Consider the following 15,518-nt stretch of genomic DNA (forward strand, 5'->3'; position numbering starts at 1 on the left):
AAGTTATTTTACAAAAAGTTCCAAAGGGCTAAAAAAAAAATCTTGTAGAAATCATAAAAAATATATTTCAAAATGCATTTTAACGTCACGGTTTCAAAAGTCTTTACTTGCAGGATTTCTATTAAATATTTATTCTTTTTATTAAATGAAACCTCTTACATAATTAGGAAGTATGCTTGCCACATTTCAAGTCAGTTTTTAATTAAGCACTTCTTAAAATGTCAGTAGTTGAACAATAGCCTACACAAAATATTTAAGCCTTAAAGATTAAGCTTTATCTGGTGCAATAAAAAAGATTTTGGAAATTCTAATCATAGGAAATAAAAGAAAAAAGATGGTCAAAAAAAGGAAATTTTATTTTAAAAAACCATGTCCAACAGTAGGTAAAAAAATCAACAATTTAAAACACATGTCATACAAACTCTCCACAGATCAATAAATGTCCATCTAGATTTAGTACTGAACATCAACAATACAAACAAAAACTGGTAAAGGACTAGTGCAGCATGATAGAATAAATTACCAAAAAGCACAGTTTTGTAGATGTCCTGTCTTTCAAAGTTTACTCTCAGTTGCATTCGAGTTAGGTTCAACAGTATACTCAGTGTGCAGGTACAAAAAGTTAAGAAATCTGTCATAAGAGATTTGTATGCAGAGCTGGATGATTTTTCTGAGTAGATTGGCCTTCTGAACTAGCATAAAGAAAATAAAATTATGCATTTTTTTCTTTTTTAAAAATGCTTCATTTAGTTCATAAAGCTTCTTTGCTGCACCAATCATAGGCCAAAGCAATCTATGTACTGTGCATCAAAGTATAAAAATATTAAAATCATAAAATAACATAAAAACCATAAATACATAAAATTTACCCAGTTTCTATTAGCTTTATATAGGGCGGGTTGGTTTGTTAAAAGGAAAAGCAGGTATCAGCCATGGTTTTAACCAAAAACCAACAGTAATAGTAATTACATTGGAACAAAAATTCTGTATTAAAAACCTGTTCTTCAAAGTATAAATTCATAGTAAAAAAATGAAAAGTACATGTAACAAAAGTGAAATGGAATTTACAGATTTCCATTACAACATCATACAGTTCTCTTGCCTCTTCTACAGTTTCCACTCTTCAAATTAAAGATACTGTCAATATTTATTAAATTATTATCTAATGCAATTTGCACCACTACTTAAAATACTTAAAATCTAACTAACCAGAAACTACACTAGTTTACAAGACTCCAAGTGTAATCAGAGTTGATTTCTTTTTTCACCAAAAGTCACTTAAGACTTTTTTTTTTTTGGCCAAACTAATGTTACTGTACGGTGTCTGCTCCATTGTAAGCCATCTAGACCTTCAGCTGGTGGAAAGTCTCTCAGGTAGAACAGTAATCTCAACATCCAAATCCATCAATTCAGGCATTATTTTCTTGATAACACTCCAAATGTTGCTGAATTACCGTGTTTCCCCGAAAGTAAGACCTTGTCTTACTTTCTTTTGGGCTCTGAAGTAAACACTTTCGGGGAGGGCTTACTTTTTGCTGGTACCAGTACCAGTAGGCCACAAGCGCAAGGGGGTGGGGGGTGGGGCAGGGCCTGTGCATGGGGTGGAGAAGCAACGTGGTGGCAAGAGCATGGTGGTGGCCCAGTTGCATCACTCCGCTTGCCAGACACCTGCCAAAGCTGTGCAGTGTAAGGTTGTCGTGTGGGGGGGGAATTGCTTCCCTCCGCCTGTCGAAGCTGTGCAGCTGCCCCCACCCCCGCCCAGATGCCCTCACCTCCCCGAAGCGTTTTTTTTACTAACCTGCCTTTCAGCTGCATTGCATTTCTCTATCCGCTTCTCAGCCTTCGCCACGTGTTTGTGGGACTACTGGTAAAAAAAAAAAAGAGGGCCGTTTGCCGCCTCCTGCCCAATGCCGCTGCCATGAGGCCATGGAACAAGCCAGGTGGCGGTAAGGAACCGGTATAACGGCACATGGGTCAGAAGGGGGGAGGATCTGTGGCCTCATGGCAGCAGCACTGGGCACAATGCCAGGAGGAGCAAATGGCTCTGGCCGGCAGCAAATGGCCACGTCACACTGAAACTCACTGGTTGCGCCCAGTGCCAGGCAGTGGTAAGCAACCAGGATACTGGTACCGTGGATCAGATCCCCCCCTCCATCAGCTTCGCCTCATCACAGAGGCAGGCTATCCATGCAGGCCCTTAAGCAGGGCTTACATTCGGGAGGAGGGCACATATTAGGCCCACCCACCCCCCGAAAATCAGCTGGGGCTTACTTTCGAGGGCAGGTTTAGTTTTGGGGAAACACGGTAGTTCACATTCTCAGAACTTCCCAGCTATAATTCACATTTTCTTCATCTTCTTTTTGCTGCGTTGGTTGAAGACTGGTGAAGAGCCCATCAAGCTATCAGGGGAATGAGAACCATAACTGCTTTCAGAACCATTTGGGCTCTGTGGCATCCCAGCTTCACTCATGCCTGACATTGGCTCTTCAAATACATCACCCCCTAAGACTCCATGGTGTCCATGAACATTGCTTTCTTCATTCTCTTGTGGTTCCATTTTCACTGGGGCCAAATTCCAAAGAGGAGAAGTGTTCACCTCACCACCTGGCACAGGGAGAGAGAGAGAGAAAGAAAGAGTGAAAAGGATTGAGGGAAGAAGGAAGGAAAGGCTTTCTCATCAATCAGTGAAAGATGCAAAACTGTAACTTCTCACAAATATGAGAGCTGGGAGAGAAAAATCCCCGCAATCAATGAACTGGTTAAATACGGTAAGTAAATAACACATTAAAAACAGAAAAGAATCATACGGGTACTACTAATGTTTTCAGTATCTATTTTGCAGTAAGAAAATATTTTAATTTATTCAATGAATTCTGAACAGAGAGTAAATCCAGAGTATGATTAACTCATCAAGAAGCAATGGACTAGGTTAAATATTAATACTACTGAAGATGAGGAAATAAAATAAGAAGATACCCCAGAACCCACTTAGGACTTAATGGTCCTAAAACACATGCACATTTTGTATCATTTTAATATACTAAATGAATGTATCTAAACAGTGCAGTGCAGAGGATTACTTGCAACCATAACAAGGGCCATTTAATGAAAACAAAGATCAAGAAAAAAAGAACTCCTACATGTTTAATAATTGGATAGTTACATTTAATTTAGTATTAACATATTAACATCAAACATTCACATCAAGCAAAGAGTGATTTACTCCCAAATGATCTAGGAATACTTGGCTGCACCATTTCCCTCAAGAGTATATTTTTAAGGCATTGTAGAAAATGCAGCGACAACTTTAGCAACCACACAGCTAGATTCTCTCCATGAAAATCTGTTCCTAATCTATTCCAAACTTACAGCTGTAAAGGTTTAGATCAGCAGTCCCCAACATTTCCAGCTTGGAGGCCAGGCCAGCACGGGGTGGTGGTGGTGAGTGACAGGCACATGTAAGTGCAGCTCCATTTGTGCAAACATTGCGCACACACACCCTTCTTGTACAAATGGAGCTTTGTGGGCAAGGGAAGGGTGGTTGTGCTCCACTTGCATGAGCGGCAGGCACTTGTGCTCACGCACAAAGCTCCTCTCATGCATGTGAAGGGCGCTTGTGCTCGTGCATCAAGATCCACTTGCACGAGTGGTGCTTCATGCACTGGTGCAAGTGCTCTCCACTCACACAAGTGGAGCTTCACATGCAAGGACAAGCATCTTCAGCTTATGTGAGTGGACTTTCACAAGCGCAAGGTAGTCCATTTCTCTCATGACCCTGTTTTGAACAGGCCGTGGCCCGGTAGCGGGCCACAGCCCAGGGGTTGGGGATCCCTGGTTTAGACATCCCTGCTTAAATTAAAATTTTCAATGCATGTCTAAGGAAACAGAAGATAACATCATTTCTGCATCATACAATATGGAACACAATGTCTTTCTGCATATTTGCATGCCTGCTTGAATGCATATTTGAATGCATATATGAGGGTAGTTGCTTAGACTGAAAATACAAATACTTATGACCGTTTTTCACACTCACAATCACTGCAGCATTCCCATGGTCATATGATCAAAATTTGGGCACTTGGTAACTGGTATGTATTTATGACCGTTGTGTCTCCTGGGATCATGTGATCACCTTTTGCGACCTTTTCATAAGCAAAGTCAATTGGAAAGCCAGATTCACTTAACAACCATGTTACTAACTTAACGGCAGTGATTCCCTTAATGGTTATGGCAAGAAAGGTCTTAAAGAAGGGTGAAACTCGTTTAACAACTGTCTTCTTAGGAACAGAATTTTTTGGGCTTAGTTGTGGTTGTGAGTTGAGCCCTATCTGTAAATCATATTACAGCTTAGTTTCTGTGTTAAGGCAGCCTAAGCAGTTATTTTAAAGTGTGATGTTTATAAGTACAAGAAATGGACAGATGGCAAGTATTCTGAGCCAGCAAGCATTAAAACGCAAATCACAACTCCTTAGGGCTTAAAAAAATTATAAAGACGTAGCATTTGTTAACATCCAATTTCCAAGCTAACTTTATCTAACACTAGAAATTTAATTCAGCTAGAAGCGAATTTAACATTTTAAGGGCCAGTTCACAAAACACATCATTAGCAATTTTCTTCAGACGAGCTGTAGGGTTGTTTTTCTTAGCTGTTTTAATTAGAAAAGTGATTATTGACTTTGTCCTCTAACCTTGCCTTTACCTTCCAAAAATAAATAACATTTCAAAGCTTAATAGACAAGTTAGTGTGAACAATGATAAAACTGCTATACTGATAATCCCAGTATCTCAATTCTACCAGCACCACAATATAGGCACAACCTTCAGCTAGAACTGCGGAATCCAGAGGTATCAAAGTCCCAAAATGTACCAAAATGCACATGGACACCTCATTTTTTTTAATATAATACAAAAGTATTTCAATTTTGCTTAAAAATTAAAAGCTGAAATGCTACAGAGCAAAGCACTAGCTTCTATTATATTTATTTTTTTCAAAATGCATCTAGGCTTCATACTCGACCATGAGCACTCATAAAAGATAAAATTATGGAGTGCCTGCAGCCTAGTCCTTTGAAGTGTCACCATTTGTTCATGCAAAGTGCAAAAATAAGCAAGAATAGAACGATCTGGCTAGATGGCCAAGTAGAGATGGTGATAGCAAGCACAAGACCACTGATACTTTATAACTAGTGATGTTACACCTAGCAGCCATTTTGTGAAAGCACCCAAAAAACCTCAGGCTTTGAATTCAGATATCATTCTAATAGCTGACCCCAACTTAAACAAATAAAGTATATTTTCATAATAAAAATCAACCCTATTCCCATATACTGGAAATACTTATCTATAAAGAGCCTTGGTGGAGCAGTGGGCTAATGCCTCCTTAAGTAACACCAGCTGCCTGCAATTAGTGCAGGTTCGCATCCCACCAGGCTCAAGGTTGACTCAGCCTTCCATCCTTCCGAGGTAGGTAAAATGAGGACCCAGATTGTTGGGGGCAATTAAGCTGACTTTGTAATAATGCCGCTTGGGGGGGGTGTATGAAAGCCTTAATAAGCAGGCATATACATAGAATGAAGGCTACTGCTAAGCTTGTAAGCCGCACTGAGTCTTCGGAGAAGGGCGGGATATAAATGGAATTAAAATAAAAATAAAGGAACAGAGATATCAGGCCTTCTCCACTGTAGCCCACCCCTTCCTCTGGAATAGCATCTTCTTTGATATTAAACTGGCACAATCCTGTTGTGGTTTAAGAAATCTATTGAGACTTGGCTGTTTCATAAGGCCTTTCAAGAAAGATGACTGAGCCCATCCTATGGTAAAAGTTATTCTGTTTTGTATAGAATTGTAGATTTTTATTCCTTGGTACGATATGACAGGTGAGGAATTTCTCCCATTGTGTTTATTGTTTTCCTTTTTACTATAAATTAGGAGCATTAGAATTAGTTGTGATTGATGCAAGATATAAGCCTGAGAAAAATAAATAAAAATATCTACCAGAAGTTTGCGGAGAGGCCTCAGTTTCCAAGTTGGATGAAAAGCGTTCACTCTGAGCTCCAAGGACTCCAACAGGCAATGACTGGTCTCCAGATGCAAGATCCCCCTCCAGCTCCTCACTCATAGGAAATGTGATGTCACTAACAGGTTCTTCCTTGATTTTCACAGGTTTCAAATCTTCCGCTGCCTTCTCAGGGTTTACAAGCTTTTCATACTCCTCAGAGAGTTGCTTGCTAACCTGTTGATAAGTCATGAAGTAAGAAAGAACAGCCTAACTGTAATCAATTGTTAGGCGCATAAAGGTACAACACAGTTCCTCTATGACAAATTCACCCTTATGACGATGTCTTTTTCATGACCAAGCCTCCAACTATTTTTGAGTCTGACTTGCTTGGATCTTATAAACTAGAGAAGCACAGGTTTTGTTCACATAGCACACTAAGCCACTTTTTTCTCTGGTATGTATATATATATATATATATATATATATATATATATATATATATATATATATATATATATATATATATATATATGTTAAATGCTTGTTAACTATTCGAACTATTCGAATCTCAGAAGAGTATGGCTGACTGATGAAAACAAATAAGTTTGAAATGCATATCAGTCTCCCTTTAATTCTTTGTTAGCAATCTAAAATTTATATATATATATATTCATATTCATGGGAACTTAAGACTTTGTGATTTATATGCCATGGTTCATGATCAGCCAATTCCGGTTTATCAATCTCTGGTTAAGGAAACCAGGTTTAGCACAGTGTACAAACCAGATCATTGGCTTATGAACTGCACAAATGATAGGTGTGATACATATTTCACCTTTCACAAAATTCACTGTCAGAACAAAGTACATAAGATGGATAGTTGTTTTTCAAATTATTTTTCCCCCAAAAGAAACTGCATACAGTCCCAATAGCTAACCTCACCCAAAATATTTTTATTCCACTGAATTATAGTTATAATTATAGTATAATTTACTTTTTTAAAACCTTCCAACTCCAATGAAGACAACAAAATTTCAGCCTTGCTTTTCCAACGATGTCACCATGCCATTGCCCTACTATTGCCAGCCTTTGAAGGCCAAACAATTCATTTTTAAAAGTGCATCTCCTGGCTTTGAAAAGATTGCCTAACTTGACTGACTTGACTGTCAAGCATTGGAAAGCATTACTACTGATTTTTGTTACAGCTGAATCATTCCCTAATCAAGTCAAAATTGGATGTGCATAACATAATCTTCAGGAATAGAAAACTTTTAATGTCTGCTCTGAAAACTGCTGTCAGAAGTGGCACAATGAGTACATGGTTCTACACTTTCTTCAAGACTGTTTCCAGACAACAACCTGGGGGTCATGTGCTCAGCCCCATGTCATTTAACTGCAGAACAACACGGAAATCCATATTTCATGTTCATCAATATCTACATGAAGCCACTTGAGGAAGAGGCACTGCGGGAGCAAGGGGACAGTAGTACACGAAGTCTCTTTCCATTCCATCTATAGTGGATGATGCACTTTAGACACCTAAACAGTTTACGTAGGGGAATTGACTTACAGAGGCAAATAAAATTCACATGAACAAGATGAGGTATTATTGCTGGGATATTCAGAGAGGTTTACTATGAGTATTATGAGCAGCGGTTCATTTGTCTTTCCTCACCTGTAGCATGTAGCTATGATAATCTTTAATTCGATGTTGCCAAAACCTCTGCAGAGAGAGCACACTGCCAATGCCCACTTCATGGAAGACCTGTTCCATAACATCTGGGAAAGGGGTCTGTCCAAGCCGAGCTTCTCTGTCCACAGCACAACGCAGAAGTTTGGCGAACTTCAAGCAGTATTCATGGGCAATGTCTGTCAGAGTCTCCAGAACACTTTCATGGGCGCATTCAAAGCCAGTGTGAGCTAAAATGGTAGCTACAGACTGATAAAGAAGCTGGCGGCAAGAGGTCCAACTCAACTCTATTACTGGCTGTCCTTTGCCTCTACAATCAGATAATGCACAAGAACAATGAAAATGGAAGTGAGAAGTCATGCTAAGGAATTCAGAACACATATTTGAAGCATGTATAACCTCCCTAGTTAACTTGGAATACCAGCTTGAAACACAAAAATATGCCTGCATTGTAGCATGCTCAGTCTGATTTCATAATTTTTTTTTGAAGTTAAAATATACAATAAAAAGAACACTATTGCAAAAAAAAAATCAGTTGCCAGTGTTTACTTTAAAGTATCATATATAACTTTTTAGACTTTAACTCAAGGCAACATATTCATTACTAAATATGAATTATCTGTGCTGTAAAAGAATCAATATAGCTAAAATTAAATAATGAATATTTGTAGTATTTAATCCACATTTTTCTAGAGCTAATTGATTTTAGAAATTTGAAATCAAATATGTTGAACATTTAACTCTATCCTAAAGATTTAGAGATGGCAGCTTTAAAATCAGGCTTCAAATTAGGCTAAGCCTGGAAGCTGTAATATATACACATTAAAAAATGCCCTGTAGGAGTATTATCTTAAAAAATGTTTCATACAATAATCCTTATAATTGAATAATAATTGAGCTTTTTTATTTTTAAAAACAAATTTACTTCTTCAATATGTCAAAACTATTAGATTAAGACTCCCCAAAACCGACATTCACAACAATAACTACAGAACCTTATAATTAATCTCCATTCTATTAAAGACTTAAGATCTTTTAGTTTTCACAAATCATATTCTGGAAAAAAAATCAGCTTCTGTTTAAACTTAACTATAGATCAAGCAAACGGTAAGAAAAGCTTCAGTTCTGTGAAGTATAAATATTTTTTATTTATAAAATTTTTGACAATCTATATAACATATAGAGAACTGAGAAGTCTAATTTTCCTGTTCAGATCTCCAAAACTTGATGGAATTATAGTATTAAAATATAAAGTTGTAACATAAATCCATCAAGCTCAATATAGCATAGATCTAGCTTCTCTAGCTTAGTGCCTCTTATAGGTATTGGCTAGTGCAGGGTAGGCAACCTTGGCTCTTTTATGACTCCTGGACTTCAACTCCCAGAATTCCTGAGCCAGCCAGGCTGAGTGGAAAGGGAGAGTTTCCAAGCTGAGCCATGCTGGCTCAGGAATTCTGGGAGTTGAAGTCCACGAGTCATAAAAGAGCCAAGGTTGCCTACCCCTGGCCTAGTGCGTTCTTCTCCCTTGGTTAGCATCCTCCAACACATCTGGAAAGTATCAGATTGAAGCAAATTGAGGACTATCTCTGAGATTTAAATGGGAGGGGTTTTTGTAATCATACCAAGACTGCACCTGAGGCCTTTTCTGTGCAACGCATGTTCTATCAAGTTGGTATTTGTCATGCTGCAGACAGCTCTCTATAGTAGAGTATTATCAGGTCCCTTTTCTTTTCTGGCTGAGAGAGATTATATACTTCCAAAACAATCATACATCTGATAAGCTAAATAAACCAAACATGGCTTATTATTAGTGCTATTTCAGACATTACAAAATGGGTCATTTTTTGTTTTGTTTTAATCACTATCCCTTAAACATTCTCAAAGGAAGTGATATGAAACTCTTATCGCATAGCAACTTTAAGTAGCCAATTCCAGTTATCTACTTCCCATTTAATCAGGGCATGACGATGAAGGAATTTGGACTGATTTGACAGGTGCAGAAAAAACTGAGGTCCATTCAAAAAAAAACAACCAAAACCATAGGCTGAACCTATTGGCCTCTTCAAAGATAAATGACAGTTTAAAAACAGGTTCAGGAAAGCAAAGATGGCTTTCTTGCAATTGCTTCCATTTTATAAAACATCACACTTCCTGGGTTCTATTTTCGAGTCACTGAAGTGTAACAAAAATCCATTTCCTGATACAAAATTCCTTCCAGATAAAACAAAGAACGATGCTAGTAAATTATATTGCCTAGCATTCAGTATTCAAAAATAGAAAAGCTTGTTCTCTACCTTTTCTGATTTTGATGTAGCAGTACCAATTCCTTTCCTAATTACCTTTTCCTTTTTCTTTGAAACAGAAATTTGAAGCAGGAGCCACCCTTAAATATTGCCATCAGTGACAGCCAAACATTTTTCTCTAGTTCCAATGCTGTATTCTAAGACTCTAGCAGTCTCAGAATACATAAACAATTTGCTGTGCTGGTTCAAAAAAAGCAGAGGCAGCAGTTCATTGGCAGATTGCTACTGAATATGGGGTAGAGAAACACAACACGAGATTAATCCATTGCACCCTAAGGCCCTAGGACATTAAACAGAAATAGGATTCTGGGCAGCGATTTGAAATCACTGCAATGCTTAGTTCTTGATATTCCATATGATAAAGGCTAGTTATTTCTGAATGACCGCCAAAGATTAAAGTTAATCATATAAAAGGTAAAAATGGTCTGTTCAGGTGATTACAAAAATGGACTATATCCATCCAGCAAAAGCCCCCACACTTATAATGAATGCCCAAATAGGTCAATTCTATATTTTTGCAATTTACTTAAGGGACCATTTCACAAGAAAAGACTTGTTTAAAATTAAGCTAATGGAAATGGAAGAGGAAATGGTACTGAGAACAGTGGAATGTAAACTTCAGATTACTACAGCGTAATCCAATGGTCACTATACCAAAGCTCCCACAACTTACCTGTAAAAGTCACTTTCTGGATCACTGTGCCTCAACTGGAATGGCATCTTGGGTGTTTTGCTATCCAAAGTAAGCAAGTCATCAGGGAGAGGTGGGGACCCAGGACAAGTTGGCAAAGGCTCACTGCCTTCCATCTTGATACCTTCCAGTTGCTGTTGGTTCTGAGTCTGAGCCGTGGCAATAAGACTACGCAACCTCCTATTGTGCTGGATTAGCTGGACAGTATGAATGGTGAGGCTACAGGGCTCAGAAGGAAGTTCAAGTATGGTTGTGGGCTTAGGCTTGTTAGCTGAAGGTTGATGCAATGGAGGATCCTGGACCTCTACAGTACGGAACTCCCGCTGAAGCAAGTCAAAAGAGCTACGGTTGGTCTGATTGGAGGAAACAGGGATCTCACCCCAGTAGCGGAGCATCTTTTTTTACCGGTTGACCAAATAGGATATATTCAGGTAATAATTCAGATAACAAAGTAATCCTCCTACGAAGAAAACTGATTCTGCAGTATCCTTGCGAAGTTAATTATTTGATTTGGCAAATTGTGGGGAGCAGGTAATCTAAAAATGTACTCATTGCAGCTGAAGGCTTCATGAAGTAATACGGTCTATATAAATTAACTCAGCAACATCTGCTTTAAGCAGTGAGCTTCTTAATGTCTCTGGAGGAAAAACAAGAAATTGGCAAAAAAAAGTTATGGTTTCTATCTCACAAAAGATCCACGAGTTAATATGAAAGCTAGAGACAAAACAAAGTAACTGCTGCCTTTTATATTTTTGAAAGAACTATAGCCATAGGGTTTTTTGTCTGAATAATCTTTAGTGCAAAAGATAAAGAAACATCTCACTACTGTATTTAGCGAGGAAGGGAGGGAAATTTTGTTGTTGATGTTATTGTTGTTAAAGATGATTTCAAGATGACTTTCTAAAGAGGTGATAAAAATATAAACACAGGAAAAAAGTTATATGTCATAACACATTTGTCCACTTTGTCAATCCCAAAATTGCCAGCCCAACTAAAACTAATCCTGGAAATTGCTCCCTATGTCCATATTATAAATGCAGGCATGTGGCATATATGCATGTACATATCTGTACATATACTTGAAAGAAGTCTCCCAAATTATACAATGTAATTAATTATACAAATTATATTAATTGCTGATTAAAATTAGTGGTTCATAAAATAAAGTATCTTCTTTATAAAATTAATTCATCCATCATTGGATATACCAACTACTTTTTTTTCACATAGAAAATCCACTCTTATGCAGACATACATGCAGATAACACACACATACACACACACAATCTCCCTCCTTCCAGCAAAAACAGCAACAAAGAAGAAAAGAAACAGAGGAGACTAGGCAAGGTTAGGGCAAGGAGAAAAACTAATTTAGCACAGAAGTAAAGAAGAGAGAGAAGTTTTATTCAGATGTTACAAAAAAGTGACATTCATTAGGCAAACAACGCCTTCCAAGCAACAACTAATCTTCAATGTTACCCCACTTTTTAACAAATATTCCAACAGAAATTTGCCCTTTAGCATTCATACAATATCTTCTATTCTTAGAAAATGGAAGAAGAGCCCCCGAGATTGCATAATTTACCCATGCACATAACAGCAGGGGGTGAAAAGATCAGAGGAAAAGATACTGTGAAATCTTAAATGGAATGAAGCTGCTATGTGGAATAATTACACATTTAGATGATAGGAAAATGATTTCCCACATATCATTATTTGAAGAAGGTGAGTAGCTCCTTACTTTCTCTAAGAAAATTAAGAAAACTAAATATAAAGTTGTTTTTAATCTCATTCTTCATACCGCTCACTGGAAATTAAAGCTGAAATATTTTGGACACATAATATGAAAGCAAGAATCACTGGTGAAAACCCTGATGATTAGAAAAATCAAATGTAGCCTAGAAGAGACTAACAGAAAACCAAGTAGCTATATACTACCATATAACTAATTATAAAAGCAAGAGCTTACAAGAATGTAAAGAAGGAGCTACTGATATCTTAATCCCAAAGATTCACAAGTAATTGAACTACTGAATGTTATTAACAGATGTTAGATCCCAAGCCATAAATTATTTATTCATAATTTCATAACAATGTTAATGTTTAATTTGAAACATGTTTTATTACTTTTATTATGCTAAGCTTCATCTCACCATTATGAATTAGATTGCATTTCCCCCAATTAGTAGTTGTTAAATCTAAAATTGTACATCTTGTTTTAAAAGCATGAAATCTGACACAAATATGACTTCTGCCCTTCTAAAAGCAAAAGAACATTATTATGAATGTTAACTAATGTTAAATACAAAATATTCTATGAACACAAAAAAGCTTGTTCCCAAACAGCATACTTTGCACGTTCTTTATGGAGCAGACTATTAGGCAACTACTAGTAGCTTGTAGTCTCTATTCATAGAGCTTCTTGCTACAGTCATCTTCAGCTTTTGTAGAAAGTGAATCTTGTATAGCAATCCTTATTTTCCTTCTTTTTATGCAAATCATTTAATTATTTTTATTTGTATCCTACCTTTGTTATTTTTACAAATAAGGCAGCAAACATATCCAACACACCTTTCTCTTTCTATTTTCCCCACAACAACATCCCTGTGAGGTGGGTTGGGCTGAGAGTGAATGATTGGCCCAATGTCACCCAGCTAGCTTTCATACCAAAGTCGGAACTAGAACTCATGATCTTCTGATTTCTAGCCTGGTGACTAAACTACTAGAACCAAACTGGCTCCCTTTAGGATTTATAATTTATAATCCTAAAGAAACTAGAGAAATTTCGAAAAGCCAAGCAGAAGCCTTTGTTTGTCCTGCAGCGTTATTCTTAATTGCACTGAACAGGATACAATTCTGAGGAATGAATTATAAACTTCATAATAAGGAAAACAGAACATATCTAGCTTTCTAGCTTAGGTTTATTCATGAAGTAAATATATATTTTTAAAACTCTATATGGGGATAGGACTTTAGTCAGTGCCAAACAAGGAAATGCTGCCACATAACTAACATAAATATTAATTCTGAGGTAGTAGTAGAAGGTACTATTATAACACACTATTTCTGTACTATTGCCAAGAAAATTACACGGGTATCTCCATGAAGCCACTAGCTAAATTGGAAATAGACTTGATTTTTTAATACAGACCTACACAAAAAGCATGCAAGTTTATTTTGAACTTATTCACATTGTCATTTATATTAGATCAGCAAGAGCAGGTAGACTTTGACTTACAACCACAATTGGGATTAGAATTTCTATTGCTAAGCATTAAGTTGTGCCCAATTTTACAATCTTTTTTGCCATGGTTGTTAAGCAAATCCCTGCAGTTATTAAGTGTTGGAAGCTGGCTGGGAAGATCACAAATTGTGATCACATGACACCAGCATGCTGCAACCATCATAAATACATGCCAGCTGCCAAGCACCCAATGTTGATCACATGACCAAAAGGATGCTATAAAGATGTAAATGTGAGTAATCATTTTTTTCCAGTATCATTGTAACTTTGAACAATTGCTAAATGAATGGTTGTAAGTCAAGGACTACCTGTAATATAAATCTATTTCTAGCAAGTAAAGTAGTGGTGCTTATGATATATGGTCAAATTGTTATTCTGTTCATTTTTAGTACATGAAATCTATATTCATTAAATGTTTTTATATTTTATTTTTTATACTTTTAACTGTACACCATCCAGTCACTGTGAAAGTGAGATGGGCAGTACCTAAATTTGATAAATAAAATATGTTCACACTCACATAAATTGACGACAGATTTTGAACTTATACTCCCTCATATAGGTTCCTGAGCTGTGGAAATATTTTTTTGTTGTTGTTCACATTTATGACTGGATTCTAACTATATGATTGATTTTAGCCTTGATTAACTTTCCACATATTGTAGACTAAAGGATTTATATTCTAGACAGCTCTAGCTCTTAAAAATCTTCTAAGATCCATTACCAAAGCAATGAAAAGAAAAATGGGGGAATGCACAAATAACTCAAGACATCTTCCTAATTGGTATAGTCTAAGAGAGGGAGGTGGTAAACCAAAAACAAAACTGCAAGTTTCTGTTACGGTGGCCAAATTTTAATAAAAGTAGTTTTAGTCTCAATATGAATTTCTCAGTCTGATCTTAGATGAAGATAAAGTTGATCTTGTGTCTGATTTTAGGGCTGACACGCTACAGAGTGAGTAAAATGCTGTCTACACTCCTCTGGCGGTAAAGACCACGGAATACCATAGGACTGAATACATATGGTCAACTTTATGGTGCAGAACTACAGTTTTGTCTACAAACTTTCTTCAACCTGGTGCCCTCTAGTAGCCATCGTTTCTGTAAATGTGAATATCCGGACACATCCGATTTTGCCCATCGGATTGGAGAAAAGTTGGTGCACAGGACTTAATCCCGGGGAAAAAAAGAAGCCCGCACAGCTGTCCCACATCCGAATGCTCCCCGGATTCTTTATGAAGGAACCACATAAAGAGGGTTGTATCCACCGAATGAGATTGTATAGGTTTGAGATTTCAACCCATGCTCCTGGCATCAACTAAATCTTGCAACAACGGGTCTCCCCGCGGCCTTACCGTGCCAAAGACTTTCAGTGCCGCAATGCTCGACGAAACCGAATTCAGGAAGTCCGCAACCTCAGGAATCCCTCAAGGCTAATTTAGGGATACTTTTTTGGTAATACCAAATAGCGCCCAACGTTTGGCCCTGAAATTACGGACGCATCTTTTTTTTCCCCCGCTCGTCCGCTTCACTCCGCAGCAGCCTGGAAGGAGCCCACCCCCTACAGGAAAGGCCGCTTCTCCCGGAACC

General features: G+C 37.4%; 1 protein-coding gene across 3 annotated transcripts; it reads right to left on the reverse strand.

Moving 5' to 3' along the window:
• Positions 1–335: 335 nt before the first annotated feature.
• SUPT7L (SPT7 like, STAGA complex subunit gamma) lies at positions 336–15,514 on the reverse strand. Of its 3 annotated transcripts, XR_014027285.1 has the most exons (6): positions 15,284–15,514; positions 10,668–11,585; positions 7,677–8,001; positions 5,998–6,235; positions 2,272–2,604; positions 336–1,861 (listed from the first exon to the last, which is right to left on the reverse strand). XR_014027285.1 is itself a non-coding variant. In XM_081334156.1 (5 exons), the coding sequence occupies exons 2-5, from the start codon at positions 11,078–11,080 to the stop codon at positions 2,339–2,341; spliced, it is 1,242 nt and encodes a 413-aa protein (XP_081190282.1). In that variant the 5' UTR covers positions 11,081–11,585; positions 15,284–15,514; the 3' UTR covers positions 336–2,338. The 3 variants fall into 3 exon arrangements, 2 of the variants coding, with proteins under 2 accessions (XP_081190282.1, XP_081190283.1); XM_081334156.1 differs by having other exon boundaries at positions 336–2,604; XM_081334157.1 differs by having other exon boundaries at positions 336–2,604; positions 10,668–11,322; positions 15,284–15,502.
• Between the last annotated feature and the right edge of the window lie 4 nt (positions 15,515–15,518).

The sequence above is a fragment of the Vipera berus genome (genome assembly GCF_964194415.1).
Source record: "Vipera berus genome assembly, chromosome: 1".
In the NCBI taxonomy this organism is placed as follows: Eukaryota; Metazoa; Chordata; class Lepidosauria; order Squamata; family Viperidae; genus Vipera; species Vipera berus.